Source organism: Poecilia formosa, unplaced genomic scaffold (genome assembly GCF_000485575.1).
Source record: "Poecilia formosa unplaced genomic scaffold, Poecilia_formosa-5.1.2 Scaffold12, whole genome shotgun sequence".
In the NCBI taxonomy this organism is placed as follows: Eukaryota; Metazoa; Chordata; class Actinopteri; order Cyprinodontiformes; family Poeciliidae; genus Poecilia; species Poecilia formosa.
This window is the reverse complement of record NW_006799951.1, coordinates 2,794,570-2,814,789: the sequence shown is the minus strand read 5'-3', so window position 1 is coordinate 2,814,789 and position 20,220 is coordinate 2,794,570. Positions and strand designations below refer to the sequence as shown.

The 20,220-nt window shown below is 41.3% G+C and overlaps 2 protein-coding genes across 5 annotated transcripts in view; one reads left to right on the top strand and one right to left on the bottom strand.

Moving 5' to 3' along the window:
* Positions 1 to 64: 64 nt before the first annotated feature.
* edrf1 (erythroid differentiation regulatory factor 1) lies at positions 65 to 12,689 on the top strand. 3 transcript variants are annotated; one of them, XM_007545356.2, is made up of 26 exons: positions 65 to 151; positions 420 to 574; positions 1,513 to 1,721; positions 3,375 to 3,441; positions 3,530 to 3,655; positions 3,746 to 3,870; positions 3,968 to 4,115; positions 4,239 to 4,340; positions 4,422 to 4,543; positions 5,047 to 5,158; positions 5,399 to 5,546; positions 5,638 to 5,749; positions 6,206 to 6,317; positions 6,503 to 6,790; positions 6,876 to 6,947; positions 7,035 to 7,176; positions 7,286 to 7,468; positions 7,739 to 7,939; positions 8,450 to 8,668; positions 8,791 to 9,017; positions 9,112 to 9,270; positions 9,819 to 9,968; positions 10,080 to 10,233; positions 10,333 to 10,448; positions 10,537 to 10,709; positions 10,793 to 12,689. In XM_007545356.2, exons 2-26 carry the CDS (start codon positions 476 to 478, stop codon positions 10,920 to 10,922), a joined length of 3,696 nt encoding a protein of 1,231 aa, XP_007545418.1. In that variant the 5' UTR covers positions 65 to 151; positions 420 to 475; the 3' UTR covers positions 10,923 to 12,689. The 3 variants fall into 3 exon arrangements, with proteins under 3 accessions (XP_007545418.1, XP_016523458.1, XP_016523457.1); XM_016667972.1 differs by having other exon boundaries at positions 7,277 to 7,468; positions 10,540 to 10,709; XM_016667971.1 differs by having other exon boundaries at positions 66 to 151; positions 7,277 to 7,468.
* A 1,068-nt stretch (positions 12,690 to 13,757) lies between these two features.
* Positions 13,758 to 20,220, bottom strand: part of dhx32b (DEAH (Asp-Glu-Ala-His) box polypeptide 32b) — a 10,533-nt gene continuing 4,070 nt past the window's right edge. Inside the window, exons 7-11 of one of the 2 annotated variants that reach the window (XM_016667973.1) lie at positions 16,950 to 17,090; positions 15,986 to 16,126; positions 15,682 to 15,872; positions 14,825 to 15,015; positions 13,758 to 14,292 (exon numbers count right to left, since the gene is read on the bottom strand). In XM_016667973.1, coding sequence (XP_016523459.1) covers positions 14,121 to 14,292; positions 14,825 to 15,015; positions 15,682 to 15,872; positions 15,986 to 16,126; positions 16,950 to 17,090 — 836 coding nt within the window. In that variant the 3' untranslated portion in view covers positions 13,758 to 14,120. Of the gene's footprint in view, positions 14,293 to 14,824; positions 15,016 to 15,681; positions 15,873 to 15,985; positions 16,127 to 16,898; positions 17,091 to 20,220 lie in introns of both variants that reach the window. The other variant, XM_007545352.2, reaches the window with a different exon arrangement.

Here is a 20,220-nt window from a genome sequence, read left to right as displayed (position 1 = left end):
TTTCTTTTTGCTCAATTTCCAAACAGGTTTATTTTTTATAAATAGGAAATAAGAATAGTTTTGCAGTTCGTTTTACCGTTAAACAGGAAGTCGTCATTAGCTTGTTGTCAGTGTGAGAACTGCACACAGAGTGACTGCAGATGGGAAAAAGGTAGGCTACAGGCGTCTAAAACTTGTTTATTGACTAGTGGGTATACATTATTTAGACTGCGAAACGTAATAGCAAGTTGTCATTTGAGTGTGGGTTAGCTTTAGTGCTATACTCGTATTGTGAAACCACTTTTTTCCACGTTGACTGCTGTTTTCTTGAGCTAGCTTGACAGTCTGAAGTTGCCACTGACTTTATCGATGCAATTGTGTGTTTACGTACGTTATAAAGCCATTCCTTGTGTCGCCTGAGCTAAATGTTTGTTTTCCAGTTGTTAGAAATACGTTGAGGATAGCAGAGAGAAGTGGAAAGACTCACTTGTCCAGTATGAGCTTGCCACCTGAGGACAGAGAGCCTGGGGTTCCCATGGATAATTCAAAAGAAGATGTTGGTGGTCCCTCTTGCACAGGAGACTATAGCAAACATGTAAGTTATCAGGCTGATCAGTATTATATTGTATTTGATGTGTTTAAAATGACATGTTTATTGTCGTGTTTTAATAAGCAAAGTTTGTACATTTGCTAAGTTTCCTGGCGTTATGTTAGTTTAATCACTTAAAAAATCGCCACAAGTGTCGAGACACCCCTCAAAATAATAAAAATCTAGTTTTCTGTTTACTAAGGCGGCCACAGCTGCATTGATAAAAGTATATTAAGAGTACTATGTACCACAATTTATGTCCTGCCGTTCAGTTTAAAATCCGAGAAGGTGCAACCCAGTCACCTAAAACATTTTAATTTAGTAAGTTGTTTTAAATATTACCATATATTAATATTTGAAAGTAGCATACACATTTTTTGATTATCATTTTTCAGTGATTAGAGAAAATGTAAGGTAATTTACCTATAACAGTTCATTTAATTGCCCCAAAGGTCATGCTTCTCACGGCACAAACTGCGATGCTCACTATGATGAGCCGTTTTAGAGGGTACAACAAAGACAGCAGCAGAAACATGTGTCAAGCTATTGGAGCGAAATAATTTAAAACTGACTACAATATTTTCTTAACTGGCAAAACATGTTACTGTCTCTAGATGTTTTACCCTGAAACATCTGACATGTACACAGATCTACAGAATGAAATTACTCATCATTATTAAATTCATACATTTATTTTGTAAGATTTTCATGTTTCTTTTAAGTTTTTCAATAGTCTGGTTCTATCTCTGTAAAATCTTCCTTTTACTTTGTGACTTTGGACTCAAGTGGACGTGACATCAACGTTTTATTTTAAAATCATTTTGCTTGCTTTGTTTTTTTTATTTTTACTAATTGTGTTAAGTAATAAAAAATAAAATAAACTTAGCAGTAACATGACTATTATTTCTAAATTATAATCTGATATCTAATTGTCTTATTTACAGGACATGACAGTGTGCTTAGGGAATGGAGAAGTAAAGAGCTGCGCCGTGGTCAAGTACTCTGCTGCCCCACCTCCGACCACCTACGCCCTCCTGCAGGAGAAGACGGACCTAAAGCTTCCACCTGCCAACTGGCTGAGAGAAAACCCCCAGCTGGGCAGTGCTGGCACCACTGTGTTGGGCTCCAGCAGCAAGAGCAAACCGTTCTCTAGGTATTGGCATTCGTTAGTGTACAGTGGAAACGCTGCAAGTTCAGTTAGTTTGAACAAGCAAAATGTGTCTTGAAAATCTGTGTGTGAAAAAAACTCTTTAAAATAGGAGAAACAAAAATAATCTGTCCCTGTGCCTCTAAAACATAAAAATCATATAGAGATCAGTCTTTTCTACCATATTAATGGTATTAATCCTAGATAACACTGCTTAAAATACACCAAGGGAGAATTAATAATGAAATAAATCATAACACAGACACCCAGTGCAGTTTCTGTGGAGTTATGAATGACATGAGGGATGCCATTAAGAGGTGTGAAAAAGTTTTGTTTAGTTACAGGGTTAGGGTTTTATACACCCGGCGTCACTTTGACCAATTTGGTTAGATCTGACACACCTTACATAACTATCCTGACAATGTCAGAATACAGAAGTTTTCTGCTATTCTGAATTGCACATATCTCTTTGATGCCCCTAGACGTGAGCACCAGTTTTGTCGCAGACACATGACAATAAGGGATAGCAAAATTTAAAGATGTGGTGCCTGTGTAGCAGCAAACCATTCAGCATACTGGCAAAACAAAGCCAGGATTGTGAGAGGCGCACAGCGAGCTGGGTCATGTTTTTTGCAAAACCATCCTACATATTCATTTGCGAGGGAAAATTTGTAACCCAAGCAATCGAAATTGCTGCTGTGCACAACATCCAGCGAGATTTATTATGACCAGTTAGTCATACAACTTCAGCACAGCCTGTACCATCAGCATTCCAGTAGACACGACAAGGGGAGATAGTGGGGAGAAAAAGCATAATTTTGCAGTCAGAAAGAGAAAAGTTGTGGACAATTATGCTCCATCTTGAGAGTTAATCATTAATGGCAACTTTAGTGTGTGTGACCCAAATAAACACGATGTAGAAACAGTAAGAATTTTTTTTTTAAACTTCTTTTCATGTTTTTATAAAATCCTGCAGTGGACATTTTTATTTTATCTGTATTTTGTACATTCGTTGAAAGGAAAGACTCCTGTGTCGCAAATTTCCTCAAGAGTTGTAAATCCCATTTCCTGTTCTAATTAAGGCTTTAACTTGACCTCAACTCCTGTTAGATGAGAACTACTTCTGCACGTTTGAGGAATAATTTGGTGCCAGCTCCCTCTTCTTGCAACTAGCCAAACCCTCCTTTTAGCTCATTTTTGTGAAACAAAGTAGCAGAAAACTGTCATTTGCAATTAAAGTCTGGAATCTCAGTATTTCGTAACTTTTGCAGTAGGGCACAATAATGTAATATTTTGAGCCAAATCTTGTATAACTTGTAAGTACTGAAAGTTCCAGATTTACAAAGGACATTACAGTTCCAGACATTTGGTATTTGGGATGATTGCTCTCTGAAAGAAATAAAATGTCTAGAAAGCTCTCAGGAAGACCGATAACAACATACTGGATTGCCAGTTTCTCCACAGTATGACTTACACATAATTAATTGCAATTGGCATCACTGCAGAACTTATTATTGTATAATTCCAAGAGCATGTAAAGATCTAGCAGCCATGTTTAAATAAAGTGCCTCAGAGTGGGTGAAGCTTTGAATAAGTGAAAAAAAAACATAAGTGAAAATCTGTATTGGGATCTATTTAATTTTTTTTTCATCCTTACAGTTTTGGGATGGCCTATGACTTCATTGACTGCATTGGCGATGACGTGGATGTCGTATCAGATTCTGAGGTTGGTAGCGCTTTTCCTTATCCTTATCTGTCTAACTTGTTTCTGAAGTATGAACATGGCCAAACTTATTCTTTTCTGTTTTCTGCAGAACATCAAGAAGCTTCTGAAAATCCCCTACAGCAAGTCCCATGTTAGTATGGCTGTTCATCGTGTCGGAAGGACGCTGCTTTTGGATGAGCTGGACACTCAGGAACTCCTAAGAAGATCTTCTCAAGTACAGGGAGACGTGTTTTATTCAACTCCGTCGGAACAGTTATACTAATGACAACTTCTGTTAACTAAGTGCTGAAATGTTTTGTTGTAGACGGGAGACTGGACGTGGCTCAAAGAGATTTACCAGCGCCTAATAGATCAAAAATGGCAGAGAAAGAAGAAGAGCAAAGAGCACTGGTATCAGAAAGCCATCCTGTCAAAGTTTCTCTACTACAGGTGAGAGTTTGGGTTTTACTTCTGGACAAATACGTTTTGATATGCAGTTTAATTTGACTTCTGAAGATGCTTTAATTTTCACCATTATATTCTGCAGTATAAATGGTGATGGGGCTGCAGAACCTGTAACAGAAGACATGATAGAAGAGGATGAGGAGAACGGAGCCGAAGAGTACAGCTCTTCCTGGCCTGCTACTTTCACCAGCGCAATGTCTGAAGCAGAGGAAGCACATACTCCCAAACAGGTAACTTAGCTATCATGAGATTAAAGGTGGTTCCTCAGCTCAAAGTTAGATTTAGGAAGCTTTAAAATACATTTTATAGGGGATGTCTACACAAATTAAGTGCTTATTTTGTTAAATCTTCAGGAAAGTGTTCCTGTGGACAGAAACTTTGCTTTAGGTCAGGTGACATCAGTGCCTAAAGAGCAGAATCTTCCTACTCTCTTCAACGAAGGAGAAAACAGTCAGGTAGCATATTTTACTCTTCAATAATGTAATCCTGCTGCAGCTGCTTACTTGTTTACTTATATATATTATGTTATATTACAGGGTTTAAGGAACGACTTTGTGCGAAACATCATGTGGACGTTTGAGGACATCCACATGCTGGTTGGATCCAACATGCCTATTTTTGGAGGTGGTCGATATCCTGCTGTTAGTCTGAGACTAAGGTCTGATGATGAATTCTTCTCTTAGTGTTATCTTAGTAATGCATCGCTTTGTGTTTGTATATCAAGTCACATTCCAATAAAAATATATTGGAGTTTCTGTTTGTAACTTAATAAAATGTGGAAAGTTGAAGGAGTTTACTTCATACATGTTTGTTTGAGCAGGTTTTATACTAATTTCCTTTGTCTTTCTTAAAAGGTATAAATAAATAAGGTTTTAATTCTAATCCAAGTGTTTTGAACAAAAAAAACAAACCAAACATTCAGAGCAGTAGTTGAGTTAGAATAATTAAAATGTCTTCATTTTCTTGCTGACTTCTTCTGGTGTTTGCTAAGATGTGCAGCGTTGGCAAACAAAAAAAAAAAGAAAAGAAATGGATCAATTTACACAAATGTTTGTTGGACTGCTTCCAAAGATTGCTGCAGCATATTTTGATTTAATGGCCTCTGCGTTGAGCCCAGATTGAACCCTTGCTCTCTGTTTTTTTTTTTTAATTTTTTTCCAGGGACAGCAACAAACCAATCAACATTTTAACTGGTATCGACTACTGGCTCGACAATCTCATGTGCAACGTCCCAGAGCTCGTCATGTGTTTTCACGTCAATGGCATTGTTCAGGTAAATTGCCAGAGAGTTAACACAAACTTCTGACTGTTTAGAAATGGTGTGCACACTATTAACATGTTAAATCTAGGCATCCAGGACACAAAACCTGAAAACAACATTAAGCTGAGTTTTTTATTTTTTATTTTTTTGTCTGATTTGTTGGCTTGTGGGGATTTTAGTTCAATATCACAGCTCCTTGACAATTCTTGAACATTTGTTTAATTCCTTTTGCTTTCTTGTGTTTTCATTCAGAAATATGAAATGATAAAAACAGAAGAAATCCCTCATCTGGAAAACTCGACGTTCTCTACAAGGGTGGTAAAAGACATTGCCCAAAATATCCTCTCCTTCCTAAAGTCTAACTGCACTAAAGAGGGTCACACCTACTGGCTTTTCAAAGGTGTGGGGCGGGAAATACTTTTATTTATTTGCTCTAATTGCTCTCTTTTTGTGGATCTAATGTCTTCTTCTGTCACATCTTCAATCCACAGCTAGCGGGAGTGACATAGTGAAGCTTTACGATCTCACGACTTTGTGTGAGGAGGCTGAAGAAGAGAAATGTCAGAATCCCTTCACTCTTCCTGTTGCTGTTTTACTGTACAGGTGAGTAACTTTATTATTTTATTTATTTATTTATTTATTTGGGTTGTTTTTGTGTTATTTTATTACTACTCTCTGGATAGGAGCATGCTTGTGATGATGTTTGGTACATAATATTGAACGGAAAAAATCTACATGAATTGTAATGTAAGAAATGGGTAGAATAAAGCAAAAGGAGAAAAATCATAGAGGAGTGAAATCTTTCAGTCAATGCGAGGTATGCCAGAAAGAAGGTTCCATCTCAACGTGGCCCAAAGTGATTGACGTTCTGAATGAGCAGATTATGGTAAAAGTTGAATGTTTGAAATGGCACAACGTATGCAGAAGTAGTTAAGTAGTGAAAAATGTACAGGGGAAAAGAAGTGGAGGGACTCAATGTGTAAAGTTGAAATATATATGTTAAGGTAAAATACTAAGAGTTGAGATAAGATTCTGTCGTTGTTTGGCTTTGTGGCGCAGAGTGGCCAGCAACTTGATGCTGAAGGCAAGTCAAAACAGAAAGCACTACGGCAAAATCCGAACTCTGCTCCTAAACTGCGTCAAACTTCTTGATCCGGAGAAACATCCTCAGGTATGTGAAAGAGAAAAATTCCACTTCCAGTTTTACCCGTAGCTTTCAGAGCCGACGTTTGTGCCATGCGGTGTGAAACCTCTTGATTCAGAGGGCAACAGCTTTTGGCCTTAAGGAACCCAACCCCTCCTTTGATTGCTTCTTTCTTTTTTTCTTTTTTTTTGTCCCTGATTGCTCGTGCTCAGATCATCGCCTCGGCCTACTACATGCTGTCAGAGCTGTTCCAGCTCGACGAGCTGCCCGACGAAGACGGAGGGGAGTCGCTGCGGGCCGGCGGCTCCGAAGACAGCTACAGCGACGAGGACAGGGAGGAAGAGGAGGGCGACGACGACGATCTGACAGAGGACGGCGAAGACATGGGTTCCTACGGCAACCGCTCCAGGCCGCAGGACGACAGCAAAGCGGTAGCCGTGATCCGCTCCGTGGGGGAGCTGTCGGTCCCTGAGAAATACAAATCAACTCACCAAATCAGAGTAAGAGATGACTTTTAGTTGTTTTCAGACTAAAGATGGGGAAAGTTTTAAAGCAAAAAGCGTCGATATGATTTTATTTCCGCAGCCAAGTTGTGCTTTTCCAGTTTCTCAAGACAAAGAGGAACGATGCAGACATGTCCTGAGCTACGTACTGAAGGCGAGTTCTTGCATAATGTCAGGTCACAGTCTTACTGTTCAGAAGAGCCAAATCAGAGACATAAATATGGCCGTAATAAATCCACAGGGGTTGAAAGCGGTGGATGGCAGCATCAAGAAGGAGAGCGATCTGCCCGCTGCCGACCCCAACACTCCCATCCCGCTAAAATATGAGGATGGAGGCAGCAATGGAGCTTCCGAGAAAGGCATCTCTCTTCTTCTGGAGAGAGGTGAGACTACTCTGCTCACGTCATGAAAAGAAGTTAAAAATAAAATGGAAAAACACCATTGCTTAATGGTGAACTTGTGGATTTTCCCGCATGACCCCAGCGGGTGCAGGGCAGGCCGACCAGAAGCACCCAACACGCTCAGGAATGATCCCAGGCTCCTGGCAGCACCGTATGAAACTGCAGCTCTTCCTCAAAGCCTCCAAGGCGTACTACGTCCTGTCGGACGCTGCCACCAACCTGCTGAAGTACGGACGAGCCCTGCGCTACATCAAGCTCTCCCTGCAGTGTTACGGTGAGAGGCTTTTCCCTTCTTTTTTTTTTTTTTTAATTCATTTATTTTTTTTATCCAAAATATAAATTTTGAAAATGCGTAGCTTGTAATTTGTATCGTCTCAATTCTATATTAATCTAGCATTAAAGTGTAATAAAAGAAACCACAGCTGAAACTACATCTATCAGATTAAGCAATAACTTTTTAACACCCTAATAAGAATTTTCACAGTTCTTGACCACAGGTCTTTTTATGTTCCTCATTTATTTTGTATTTTATCACCTCCCTCAGATGCTTACTGTTCTGTGAGCGAAACGCTGCACCCGCATTTGCTCCAGTTTCACAGCCAGTGCCTGTCGCTCTGTGGAGACATTCAGCTCATGCTGGCCCAGAACGCCAGCAACAGGGCAGCGTACCTGGAGGAGTACAGCTACCAGACCAAAGAGGACCAGGAGATCCTGCACAGTATGCACAGAGAGAGCAGCTGCCAGGGTCTGTCTTCATTCTGTATCACCTAAACTAGAGGTGTCACAACAGGCCAAAATCACCAAGTCAAAAGAACTTGAGGCCAAAAAAAAAAAAAAGGGGCAAAAAGGGACAAGAAATTAATGTGGGTCTTTTTTTTTACCTGCTCAACTAAATAAACTCAAATAAATCAAGCTGAAATACTTTAATTAAATGAGTTGTCAAATTGTTTGTTGGAAAGAGATGTGTCAATTATTATAGATTGTATTGGTTTGCTTATTAAAGGAAAGGGGCCCACTTTGCAAATTTTGAAAGGTCTGGACAATAGACAATAAGATTTAAGTCTCTTTTATTAAAATGTATATAGCCGTGTTTTATAGATTCCCTAAAAGCAGATGTGGATGCACCCCGAAACCCTGGCCACACTGACTTAAACACAGATATAAAAATGATTTTAAGTTTTTATTGTGATTGTTTTTTTTGTTTGTTTAATTGGTCTTATTGATTATATTAATCATCTTTCTTTCTTTTCATTAGACTTCAGCATGGCAACAGATCTGGCCATGGACCCCGAGTACCAGCTGTTTGTTAGCTGCAGATGCTACGAGGCGGCACACGAGATGCTCACCTCCGAGGTGTTGAAAGATCAATCCTCCGACCAGCTGTCCCAGGTCCTCAAGCGGCTGGGAAACATTCGCAACGAGATGGGGGTCTACTACATGAACCAGGCTGCAGCCATGCAGACAGAAAAACAAGGTAAATTATCAGACCTTCTGGATTTCTTACACGTGTGTATTTATTTGTTTAGCATTCACGGGACTTCCCGGGATCTGTTTTCCTAGTGGCGAAACTAAGCTGCTGTCTTGTTTCTGTTCTAGTGAAGAAGTCTGTGTCCGCAGCAGAGCAGGACTTGTGGAAGAAGAGCTTCAGCTTCTTTGAAAAAGGAATGAAGGACTTTGAAGCCATCAGGGACAGCACCAACACGGCCTTACTGCTGTGCAACACGGGCAGGCTGATGAGGATCTGCGCTCAGGCCCACTGTCCTGCCTCTGCCGACGGGAGCAGAGGAGAGTTCTCTCCAGATGAGGCCCTTTACTACAACAAGGTAATATATCAAGGAGTTTTTAATGTATCTAATATAAAATAGTTTTTTCCACTTATACTTTATTTTTTTACTTTTAATCTTTTTTTTACCTCAGGCCGTAGACTATTACTTGCAAGCTTTGAGAGCGCTGGGTAGCAGAAAGAGCCACCCAGCTGTATGGGACAGTGTGAACTGGGAGCTGTCCACCACCTACTTCACCCTGGCTACACTTCTGCAGGACTACGCACCACTGTCCAGGAAGGCCCAGGAGCAGGTCGGTCCACACACACACACACACACACACCACACCACACCAGGCATTTCTTCCACTTCCTAGGAACACCTGACAATATTAACAGGCATATACTCCAGGGAATATTTCTATCAGCAAACATCAAAAGTTAATTTATTTAAGGTGCTTTTATTCAAAATGTGAAACTCAAATAATTTATAGATTGATTACCTACCAAAAAAACAAAATAAAAAAATGTCAATATACACATGTCCTGCTATGGTCAACACTGGATTTTAATGACCACTGTGGTTGGTTTACCAACATATTAATCTGACCAAATTAACTGAGAAATTTTAGTTCGGTTTTAGTTTTTCATTGGCAGCCATCCATTTATCCAATTATCAAAATGAACAGAAAGGCGGAGGGTGGAAATTTATGAGTTTCACTCTTTGCATTGATACTCTGAAATGATTCAGTTCAAATGATATTCTGATTTATTTAGGTGCACACATTCATGCCCGACTTGCTCCCACGACGTTGCGTTTCCTCCACTTCAAAAGCTGCGTTTTTGCGTTTTGATTGTACAGATTGAACGCGAGGTGACCGACGCCATGATGAAGTCCTTGAAATACTGCGACCTGCAAACCGAGTCGGCCCGGCAACCGCTGTACCAGTACAGAGCTGCGACCATCCACCACCGCCTGGCCTCCATGTACCACAGCTGCTTTAGAAACCAAGTGCGACTCAGTTCTGATGATCTTATTTGTCTGAAGAACTCCTTTCCTGTGTTGCTGTGTCATCCTTTGCCGCATTTGTGTTCTGAGAAACCGGTTGCGCTTGTGCCGCAGGTGGGGGACGAACACCTGAGGAAGCAACACCGCAACCTGGCGGAGCTTCACTACAGCAAAGCCGTCTCTCTGTTCCTCAGCCTCAAAGACGCGCCCTGCGAGCTGCTGCGCACGCTGCTGGAGAGGGTGGCTTTCACCGAGTTCACCATGACGGGTGGGGGGAACCTTTCATCTTTGAAATGTTTTGGACTCGCGTGTGATTATTTCTCTTCCAAAACCTTCCTACGGTTAGCCATGTTGTGTGTTTTTAAAGGTCAGAGCAGCAGCGTGGCTAAGCTGAAGAGCCTGATTGGAGCGATAGAGATCATGTCAGAAACCCGCCACGCTTTCCAGCTGATCCAGAAGGAGCTGTTGGAGGAGCAGGAGGAAGTCAGTAAAAACTTGAAATCCTTCTTCAAGTTACTCACTCTGACCACTTATTGTTACTCACAGCGTGACGCTCTCTTCCTCCCCGCAGCAGACGGAACCATCTGCCGCCGAGTCAGCAGACTCTCCCGACAGGGTCGGCGTCTCCACGTCTGGATTGGACCTCCAGGAGGTGCTGAAGTTAATTGGCGTGTTTGAGCCAAGTTTCTCCTTCCTGCTGTTACAAGTGATCAAACTGATGACGACAACCAAGCGGAAACCAAGGTGAGCGGCGGTCTAAAACCCAGCGTGCGATCTTCTTGCGATCAGCTCGTCGCTGACCAGCTCACCTCTGTTTTGCTCCGCAGCAATAAAGACGAGGACATGTTGAAAAACTACAAGGCCGTGTACTCCAAGTTGCTGCGCTCTGAGAAAGACGCGCCCCTCCTCAGTCGCGTTGAGCTCTACATCGAGCTCCTGCAGCAGCTGACCCCGTAAACAGGAAGTGACAACACAGGAATAAATGGAGCTTAAAGCACAGAGAGGACGAGAGGAGTACAGTGTATAGCAACTTTGACTACAATTGTCTCTACACTCTGAGGTTAAGAGTGTTATGACTAGATGCCTTTTCCACTCAAAATGTACCTAGCAACCATGCGGTGTTCTTACGGAGAGCAAACCCCTGATACTTTATCATGACAGAAAGTTTGCTGCATCTATTGAGAGAAGCAGCGGGATAACACAGCTGGAAATTTGTAGTTTTGTAGTTCAATAGCTACTGTTTAGGTTATGACATAAGCTTTTGAGTTTTGCCTCCACACAGAAGGGTTGATTTATTTATTCTCGCACATAAAAGTCTCAAATCACGTTACTGACTAAGAGCATTGATAAGTGAATTTATTTCATTATGAAATAAAACAGAAAAGCTCTCAACATAACTTAGTATAAACAGAGTGATATATTTCATTCATTTACTTTTGTTCATTTTAATGTTTCACTCACAACTGATGAAAACCCCCATAATCTGTTTTTCAGAAAGTTATATTGAATTATTTTTAGACAGAACTTAATATAACATTGACAATTATATTCATGGAGAACTCCATGGACATAATTGTAAATATTACATTAAGCAGTCAGCAGTCTTCACCGTGGCATTTAGGCCATAACATTTTTGTATTAAAAAGACTTTATTTTATTTTCTGAAGGAAAAGGTGGATTTTTATCAGACATCAAAATAATCTAGATTTTAAATGCATCACTTTCTGTTTAAAATGAAAATTCTCAGATATTGCAATATATGGAAATACTGAAGTAATTTAACTAGCCAACTGTTGTAGTGTACGCTAATAAATCTGCAGATGTAGATATATTTTCAAATCATTGTTAAAATTAATGGAAGTTTGGCATTGGTTCTCATAAAATAAAAATAATAATAATAAAAAAACTGCCCATTTGAAGAGATCGATTTGATTTGCTGTTCGGATGGTGACGTGATGCACTGTGCACTTTTTTTCTTTCTTTACCTGCCGTCACCAAAAACTGGAGGCTTTTAGATTGAATGCGGTGAGTTATTTATTCTAGAAACACTATGATGGATGTCAGGGTTGTTGTTGTTTAATAGTCCAACCAAGAGCCTTTACTTCATGTTGAATTGTAAAGGACTTTAAATACTTCTCACAATGAAAGCCCTAAACTGTGAGAAGTTTAGGGCGTTTCATTATCCAAAAGAAGTGCGCCTCTTTTGGATAATGAGCTATTGATCTGGTGTCAAACGAATCCACCGTCATGATACTGAAAACTCTGACATTCATCTCAACACAGGTCATTCACTTTGCTTTGTAGTACAGCCATATGAGTCAGTACTTTGACTAGGCCTTCTGAGAAGCATTTCAGTAATCTGTCATTTACAGCTTCGAGGTGTCGGATAACAAACTCAGGCATCGCTGTTAATTATTTTAATTTTTTTCAAGGGGCAGGGACTATTATTGTCTCATTTATTTTTAATATCTGCATCGTGGCAGTGGTTTCTGCATCACCACTTTTAAACTGTAACGTTTTTTTTTTTTTTAAGGAAGTGTACATTTGAAAATTTAAATTTATTACCTACATACAACCAGACTGATGGACGTTTCTAACTTTCTAGCAAAGAAATAAATTCTTTTCCTCGAGGCTGAGAGAAATTATTTATCATTGGGGTCAGATCGGTTTCAGGTTGTGTGGTGTTTGATTTTTTGTTTTGTTTTGTTTATCAATAATGCTGTGGAAAAAAAAGTAAAGTGATTTTGATTAAGTTACAACATTTGCTTTAGAAATTGTGCAATAGTTGAGCAACATTCAATGCAAAAATCAAGAGAGCTGGTTGTGTCCATAATGCTGTATGTAAGAAAGTGAGTCTATTTTTGTTTTTGCATGGTTGCTCAAAGAAGTAAAGGACTTTTTAATTCTAGTATGCTGTATTTCTTCAAAGATCTGTGTTCTTTATGAAAGCGTTAGATCACACATTTAAAAAAAGATAGATATGTTCCCTTTGCACGTGAATAACTGATGTTTTGATCTAAAATGACTGAATGCCTTTTTTAAAATCCAATTTAACATGGCAGGTTTTTAAAGGTACCACCATGTTCTCACAAAGCCAGCAGGTGTCCTTGCACATGGGTTTTGTAGCTGAAGAGAGGACATCGTATTTACACTGTGGAGCCGGCTGCACTCCGTGACCCTGCTGTCATTAAAGCGAGTCCACAGCAGATGGAGCTGCAGGCGTGTCCAAACTGTTCACACACCTCATTAATCAAACTCGACCCTCTGTGCTGCAGGGTATAGTTGGACAGTAAGGGCAGAAAAAAATTAAAATGAGAACCAGAGAATGGTTAACTATTCAGAAAATAAACAGGAAGGACACACAAACCATGGCGATACGCTTAAATACACTCACGGGTGTGAATGTAACAAATTTCAATCTTTCATAGATGTGCTTTTCTTTTTTTTGCATCAATTTGGGATGATTTTCAGAAGCATGATTTATTGTGAGAGCACATGTTTCCAAAGCTCCAGAGTCCAGTGCTGGTGTGTTTTACAACACTGCATTCACCACCAGCTATGGAAACCCAGTCCACAAATCCCTCTATGCACAGCAATTTGCTTTTTGACAAACTGCTGTGGATGCTGTCTATATGCCAAGGCTCTGGATTTTATATACTCATGGCCATGGAAGTGATCAGAACAGCTGAATTTAATTATCTGAATGTGTGTCCCAATACATTTGGTAACATAGTGTATATATTTGACCCTAGAAGGTTTACCCTAATTATCCAATTATTCAAACTTGTGCACCAAATTGTACTTTTTAATAACTGTATTGTCGTTCCACCCAGTAAAAACAATGACTCAAGTGGGTCTTTAGTCTTAAAATTATAACAAATGTATGCAAATATCAAATTTGTACTGAGCAATAATGCCATATATGTTAAATATTTTATTTTTATGTTAGTGCACTGTACATTACTATTTAAAATAAAACACTGACTGATAAAGAAAAGGAGGAGGGGCACACATGGAGGGAAAAGTGATTGATAGAAATAGAAATCAAGGACATTGTGACAACAGCTCAGCTATCCAGATGGTGTCGATGCTAGAAGTGAAGACAAGCTAGTTCCAGCTAGTTCCAGCCGTGACTGGAAGCGGCGGGTCTGACAGTCACTGTACAACGCAGCGGTCAGACGTCCGGTCATCCTGGGGCTCCTCGCTTGACGAGCGCTTGCTCTCCTCGTTCTGAGATGCTCCGCGGCTCAGGATATTCTGCAGGAGGTCTTTGCTCTCACTCGATGGCAAGTTGTAGAAAAAGTACTGTGGCATCATTTGAACGAACCTGCAATCAAGGAGAACGACGTTAGGTGCTGTGATTCATGAAGTGATTCAATGAAACACATCCTCAGTCTTGAGAAATGCCCACTTTTGATGGACTGAAGACACAGGACACCTCTCAGTTTCAAACCCTTAAATCAACATCCGAAGATTATGAAACGCAGAGGGGCATCAGGAAGCCAACAAAGCTTTACATTTACACTCTAAGCTGCTGCTCGGCATTCCTGTGGATCTGGGCAATCCGTAATCCTCCTCTCTCCAGCAAGCAGACACTAAAGAACAGAATTTGTAATTCCTCGCTCCGAACCGAGGCTCTAAATGTGGTTCAAAGAGGTCGGAGGAACGTGGCTGTCTGATTAGGTTTGAACCAAGATACCGCGGGGTTTCTGCAGGGTGCTTCCAAGCAGTAAGAGAGGCCGCCGATTGAGCTGCGAATCTGCTACCTAGCCAGTTTTTTGAAAAAATTGAGTGTATGTATAAAACTGCTCAAGGAGGGAGGATGGGTGGGGGGTAAAGAAAAAGTTAGCGAGGCTTACTCCTCTGGCGTTATGTGGGTGACGGTGCGGAGGCAGTTGTCCTCCGAGAACGTGTGCTGGTGGAAGAGCACCCACTCCGGCAGGCCCAGCTTGGGGCTCTTGGCTCCATATCCAGACATCGGATGGATCTGTGCCACGTGTTTATGAGTCAGAATGAAATAGTTCCCCGATCCATCAACATCCCGAGCCACCTGAGGGGAATCAGAGCCAAAGCGAGAGTCACTCTATTGGAAGATTTATGAAGAGAGAGAAACATGGAGTATGCAAACAGAAAAGTGCATCATATGATTTTTTTTTTTCCTTAGAGTGGGAAACAAATAGAGGACGAATCTAAGCCAATAAGAAAAGACATGCTGGAATAAAATCCCTGACAGCTGCATCAATTGGCCATGCCGCGCAGCACCCTAATTTCTGAAGCGTGATTGAATCTCTTAATATCGGGGTGAATTTGTTGCAGGAGTGTGACAGTAATCAGGCCTGGGCGCCGCAGTGTAATTGAAGTCAGCTTCCCAGAATATGTGGTTAATCCCAATTTTTTCATGATGTAAAAGAGAGGCAATTGCTTTGTTAGATATGGTTAGGTTGGTTTCAGATGGACAATGTAAATCTATAAGAAGGTCAGTGCTTCTTTACTGTGCCGTACCCACAGTGAAACCTGAAAGTATAGAAGGGAATTTCACTTTGTCCGTCATTTAATTGGTCAAGGAGAGATCATTTAACCTTCCTTCAAGCCAGAAACACCATCTTACTGCAGGCCAATAAAGAACAGCCAGTATAATTCCAAATGCATAGATTACATGAGCATGTAAATGTCCCACAGTGCTCCCACCAAGGCAACATTATCTGCAATATCTGACCTGCATGAAAAACCCTGCGAGCAGGGCTCTCTTGATGTTGACCGTGTTGCCTCGGCAGCCAAAGGCGGGCGCTGAGACGGGCAGCTCGATTCTCCTCAGCGTGTCGGTGAGCTCGGTTCGAAGAGCGTCGGCCGTCAGCAGGGCGCTGTGGCTAAAGAAGAAGTCCTGACACCACTTCTCCTCGTCGCAGTCTGACACAGCAGGGAAAGAAAGCGGGCGAGGACGGATTTAGAGAGTTAAATGGTGAAATGGGACATGATGCGGCCTAATGCCACTGTTTTATGTTTTCTTTCCCTGAACTGACATTCGTCCTGCTGACACTGTTTGAAAGCCTTGAAGATGTTGATGAGGGTGAAGTGGTCTCCCTCCGGGTGCTGGAACTTCATGAGGCACTGGGCTGCCTCTGGCTTCAGCTCCACAGCTGGAACCGTGAAGCAAGAGGGCGCTGAAAAGATGCACAAGATAATACTTACTTACCAATACGGTTGGTGCTCATATAAGCTGAACATTTACACATCTGATCATTTTCAAACCACAACATCAGTGAATTTTATACGGATTTTCTGTGACAGACCAACAAAATAGTCCATCCATCCATCCGTCCGTCCGTCCGTCCGTCCGTCCGTCCGTCCGTCCATCCATCCATCCATCCATCCATCCATCCATCCATCCGCTACAATTACTGCTGTAAATACTTTGAGCTTTGCACACCTGAGAGCCTGAGATCTTTGACCGTCATTCTTTGCAGAATATCCCAAACTCAGTCTGACTGAATGGAGAGTGTCTATGAATATCAATTTAAAAATGTCCACATACATTCTGACGTACATTTAGGCCAGAACTTTGACTGGGCCCTTCTGATGCAAGCACTTTGACACGAACTGTTTCACTGTTTCTCTGGCTATCAAGAGACTGTCCCCTCATCTGCACAACGTGACAAAGTGACAGCTGGTTGCAAATACTTTTACAGACAGCTTTGGAGTAAATCGGGTGGGTAAAAATGCACGAGACAATTTTCTAATCTGTTAAGCATTTATTTGTGTTGGTATATTTTATTAAATCCCAGTAACATCCATTGACACTTATGGTTGTACTGGAGCAAAAGGTGAAAACTACAGAGAAATACTTTTTTTGCAAGACACTTTAAGTCACTGCACGATTTTGCACGTGCCCATTGTTGTTTTTTTTTTTTAGATTGGTGTTAAAATTGCCATCACCTGTCAGCATGGCTGCAATGATGACCACTTCGTTGACACAGTCAAACTCACAGGAGGCCAGCACAGTCTTGGCCATTTGAGGCTCCAGTGGGAACTCAGACATGATGATGCCCATCTCAGAAAGGTTCCCGTCGTTATCCAGAGCAGCCAGGTAGTCCAGCTCCTCCAGTGCCTGCATCAGGCCTCCGGGGTCTGGAAAGAGAGATTTCAAAGGAGGCGTGTGGGATAACGTTCAAAATGTCAGACACGAGCAAAGGAAAGTGGATTTATAACTGTATTTTACCGTATTTAAACCGGGTGATCATTAATTCCACACAAATCTACTTTGAAGTATTCAAAGTCTAGCACCCTGCTGGGAATGGTGAGAACGAAAGGGCAGCAGCAGATTACAGAGATGTAATCCTCGCCAACATCTGCCCCATGCCGCTACGCAAAATAAAAAACTGGTTCATGTTATGAGTTAGTTTTTTTTTTATTTTTATTTTTTATAGTGTTAAATGAGAAAGCCGAAACAAGAGGGAAAGAAAGGCTCCCTATTATCTGCTCACCCTCACACCGGCTCAGCCATGCCTGTGCTCTAATCAGCTAATGAGTGTGTGTGCGTGTTTTGTGGTGCTTTTCTGTGCATAAATCCGACGAGAACAAAAGCACACGGAAGGAGGTCAGCGCTGAAAGGATGCTCACAGAACAGGAGCTGTCGGCTCAGCTGAAGCATGGCTCACTGCCTTTCAATAATAACAAAAAGAAAAAAAAAAAGTTCCTGTCTGCTGGAGCAAGAAGAGAACAAAACCGATTGGATCGAAAGATTCTATCGTCCAACACTAAGTGAATTTTTCGGGGACGAACACAGGCTTAACTGTTGCAAAAGCCGCAGAATTATTCAATGTTTTTGTTTTGTTTTGTTTTGTTTCAAGCCTGTGAACACATAAATCTCACCTGGCCTGTCGATAAAGTGACAGTGACCCAGCCCGGCGATCTCCATCCTCTTTAGGAACAGCACGGTGGAGGTGATGTCAGACTCCATAATACGGGGACGAATCTTCGCAGGAAGCTGTCTCTCTTTCGGGTAAAGACGAAAACACTTGCCTGCAGGACAGAACGGTAATCTTACACACAGCTGGATAATCACAACTACGGATTTACATTCACTCGCTGGCCACTTTATTAGACCCAGATAGATCAGTTAGCTGACTAAGGAAAAAACTGGACAATAACAGACTGGAAAACACCGGACTGATGCAATTTGGTTCGCTCAGATGCTGGGTTCATGATTTGGTGTAAACAACATCAGTCCAGTTTGGGTTTTGATGCAGTAGTATCGGAGATATTCTCTTGACACGTTTGAATTGTTGCTAAACGTGTACGTTGTCGAAAAGCCGCAGTACGCTCATCTTCTTTTATCAATTTGCAAAGTTCAAATGAACTCAAACTGGTTTTATTGAACATGGACGTAAGTTCACCGTCCTCTACTGGCTTGCACAGTCGCCATATCCAAAACAACACCTCTGAGATTTGGCAATCATAGATTCCAGCAGATTTTGAAGGCCAAAAGGTCATTTAACCAGCAAGAAGTGCCTAAAACATGCTCACCTGTTGGACCAGCCAGCTGTTTGCGGCACTCGCTTTGACCTGAGCTGATTGGCTGGATGATGACAGAGTTTGTTCTGATTCTCGGGTTGTAAACCTGCAACACAATGACAAAAAGGAGTTAGAGAGATCCAGAACTATATATTTATGTCTTTAAAAAAGTTTTTTTTCCCCCCTGCATCACAGAAGCAAGGATATACTTTTTTTCTTTTTCTTTGATAGATTTTATTTTAATGCACTTTGATACACAAACATACACTCTGACAGAGCATCTCTGCTGAGACATCAGCAGATAACAGGAAGCTAAGCAAATGCTGCTAATTGTACTGATAATGCTAGAGACATATAAAGATAATACAGAATGTATAAAACAACAACTCTGCAATTATTTGTTTTCTTGTTTAGAAGTATTAATAAAATACTGTTTAACAGTGGAGATAAAACAGCTGGTTTTACCTCGCTTCCTCACACGGTGTGAAGGTGCCTGTTCCTTATATGAAGAACGTTAGATATTAGAATGGACCAAACTGTTGCTTTGTGATATGGTGCATATTACATTTTGAAATGTACAGAAAAACAGAAAAGGAAAAAAAAAAATTGTGAAATAAAACTGAGTTGTGCTGGAAGTTTCTGCAGTTGGATTATCGCCTGTTGAAACACCTCTGACCTGAAGCCGGGTTACTTTACTGAACTTTTTGAGTTTCAGGAATGCAGACCTTGGATGTCTTTTGATATTTTTCTTTTTTTTTTAATTACTGTTTTATTTTACAACAAACTTTGTATTGTTAAGATGTTCAGATGTTTTAAATGGATTCAGAAAGTAGAAAAATAAAAGTTTTGTAGTTCATAAAGTGCAGCTGGCTGAACTGGCCACAAATGTCGGATCGATGTGAGATCACAAGAAATAATGCAAAACTTACAAATCTTTTTTCCACTCCAGCATCAATAACAAAGTTAATTGAGCTATAAGCCCAGAAAAAGTCCTCATTTGGACTGCTTGTGAGGAACACTCGTCTGGTCTGACCCGCCTCCTCCCCAAATGTTGGTAGACTCCCAGGTTGGTCAGGATGTACAGCTATGGGCAGCAGTTCACCCAGACCAGGTGGCAAGCCTCGCTTTTCATGACACAGGATGCCATGGGCCAGATCTATTTCCTAATAGAGGACATAAACAGAGATAATTCAGCAACAAAGCAATTTTTTTTGTCAGACTTAGGACAGCAGGGTTGCGTCTTACCTGCATCGTCACCAGAAACACAACCACATCCCCCGGCTCCTTGGAGCGATGGATCTCCAGCACGAGACGGAGAGCAGAGCAGAAGTAGCTGTCGCCCGTGCTGCTGTACGCCACCTCCCCAACCTCTGGGGCCTCCAGGTGGATGGCTGGCAGTGCTGACCCAGTGAAGAGGTTCAGCTGCTTGGGGTCCGGTTTGGTCGCAGACAGGAGGACCACGCGGAGCTCTGGCCTCTGCAGGGCGACCTCTTTCAGCAGACCCAAAAGCACATCGGTAGCAACGGTCCTCTGGTGGGCCTGGTCTATGATCACCACACCGTAACGCTCAAGCAAAGGGTCTGACATCATTTCCCTCAGCAGCATATCATCTGTGCAATACCTGAGGCAAAATTGATTAAAAAAAAAAAAAAAAAAACAAGCAAAGGGTCTGACATCATTTCCCTCAGCAGCATATCATCTGTGCAATACCTGAGGCAAAATTGATTAAAAAAAAAAAAAAAAA

Coding starts and splice junctions, on each gene's coding strand:
- edrf1 (XM_016667971.1), top strand. CDS start 476: ATGAGCTTGCCACCTGAGGACAGAGAGCCTGGGGTTCCCATGGATAAT. Junction 6,948..7,034: donor TCCTGAGCTACGTACTGAAG/GCGAGTTCTTGC, acceptor ATAAATCCACAG/GGGTTGAAAGCGGTGGATGG. Junction 7,469..7,738: donor GCTCTCCCTGCAGTGTTACG/GTGAGAGGCTTT, acceptor CACCTCCCTCAG/ATGCTTACTGTTCTGTGAGC.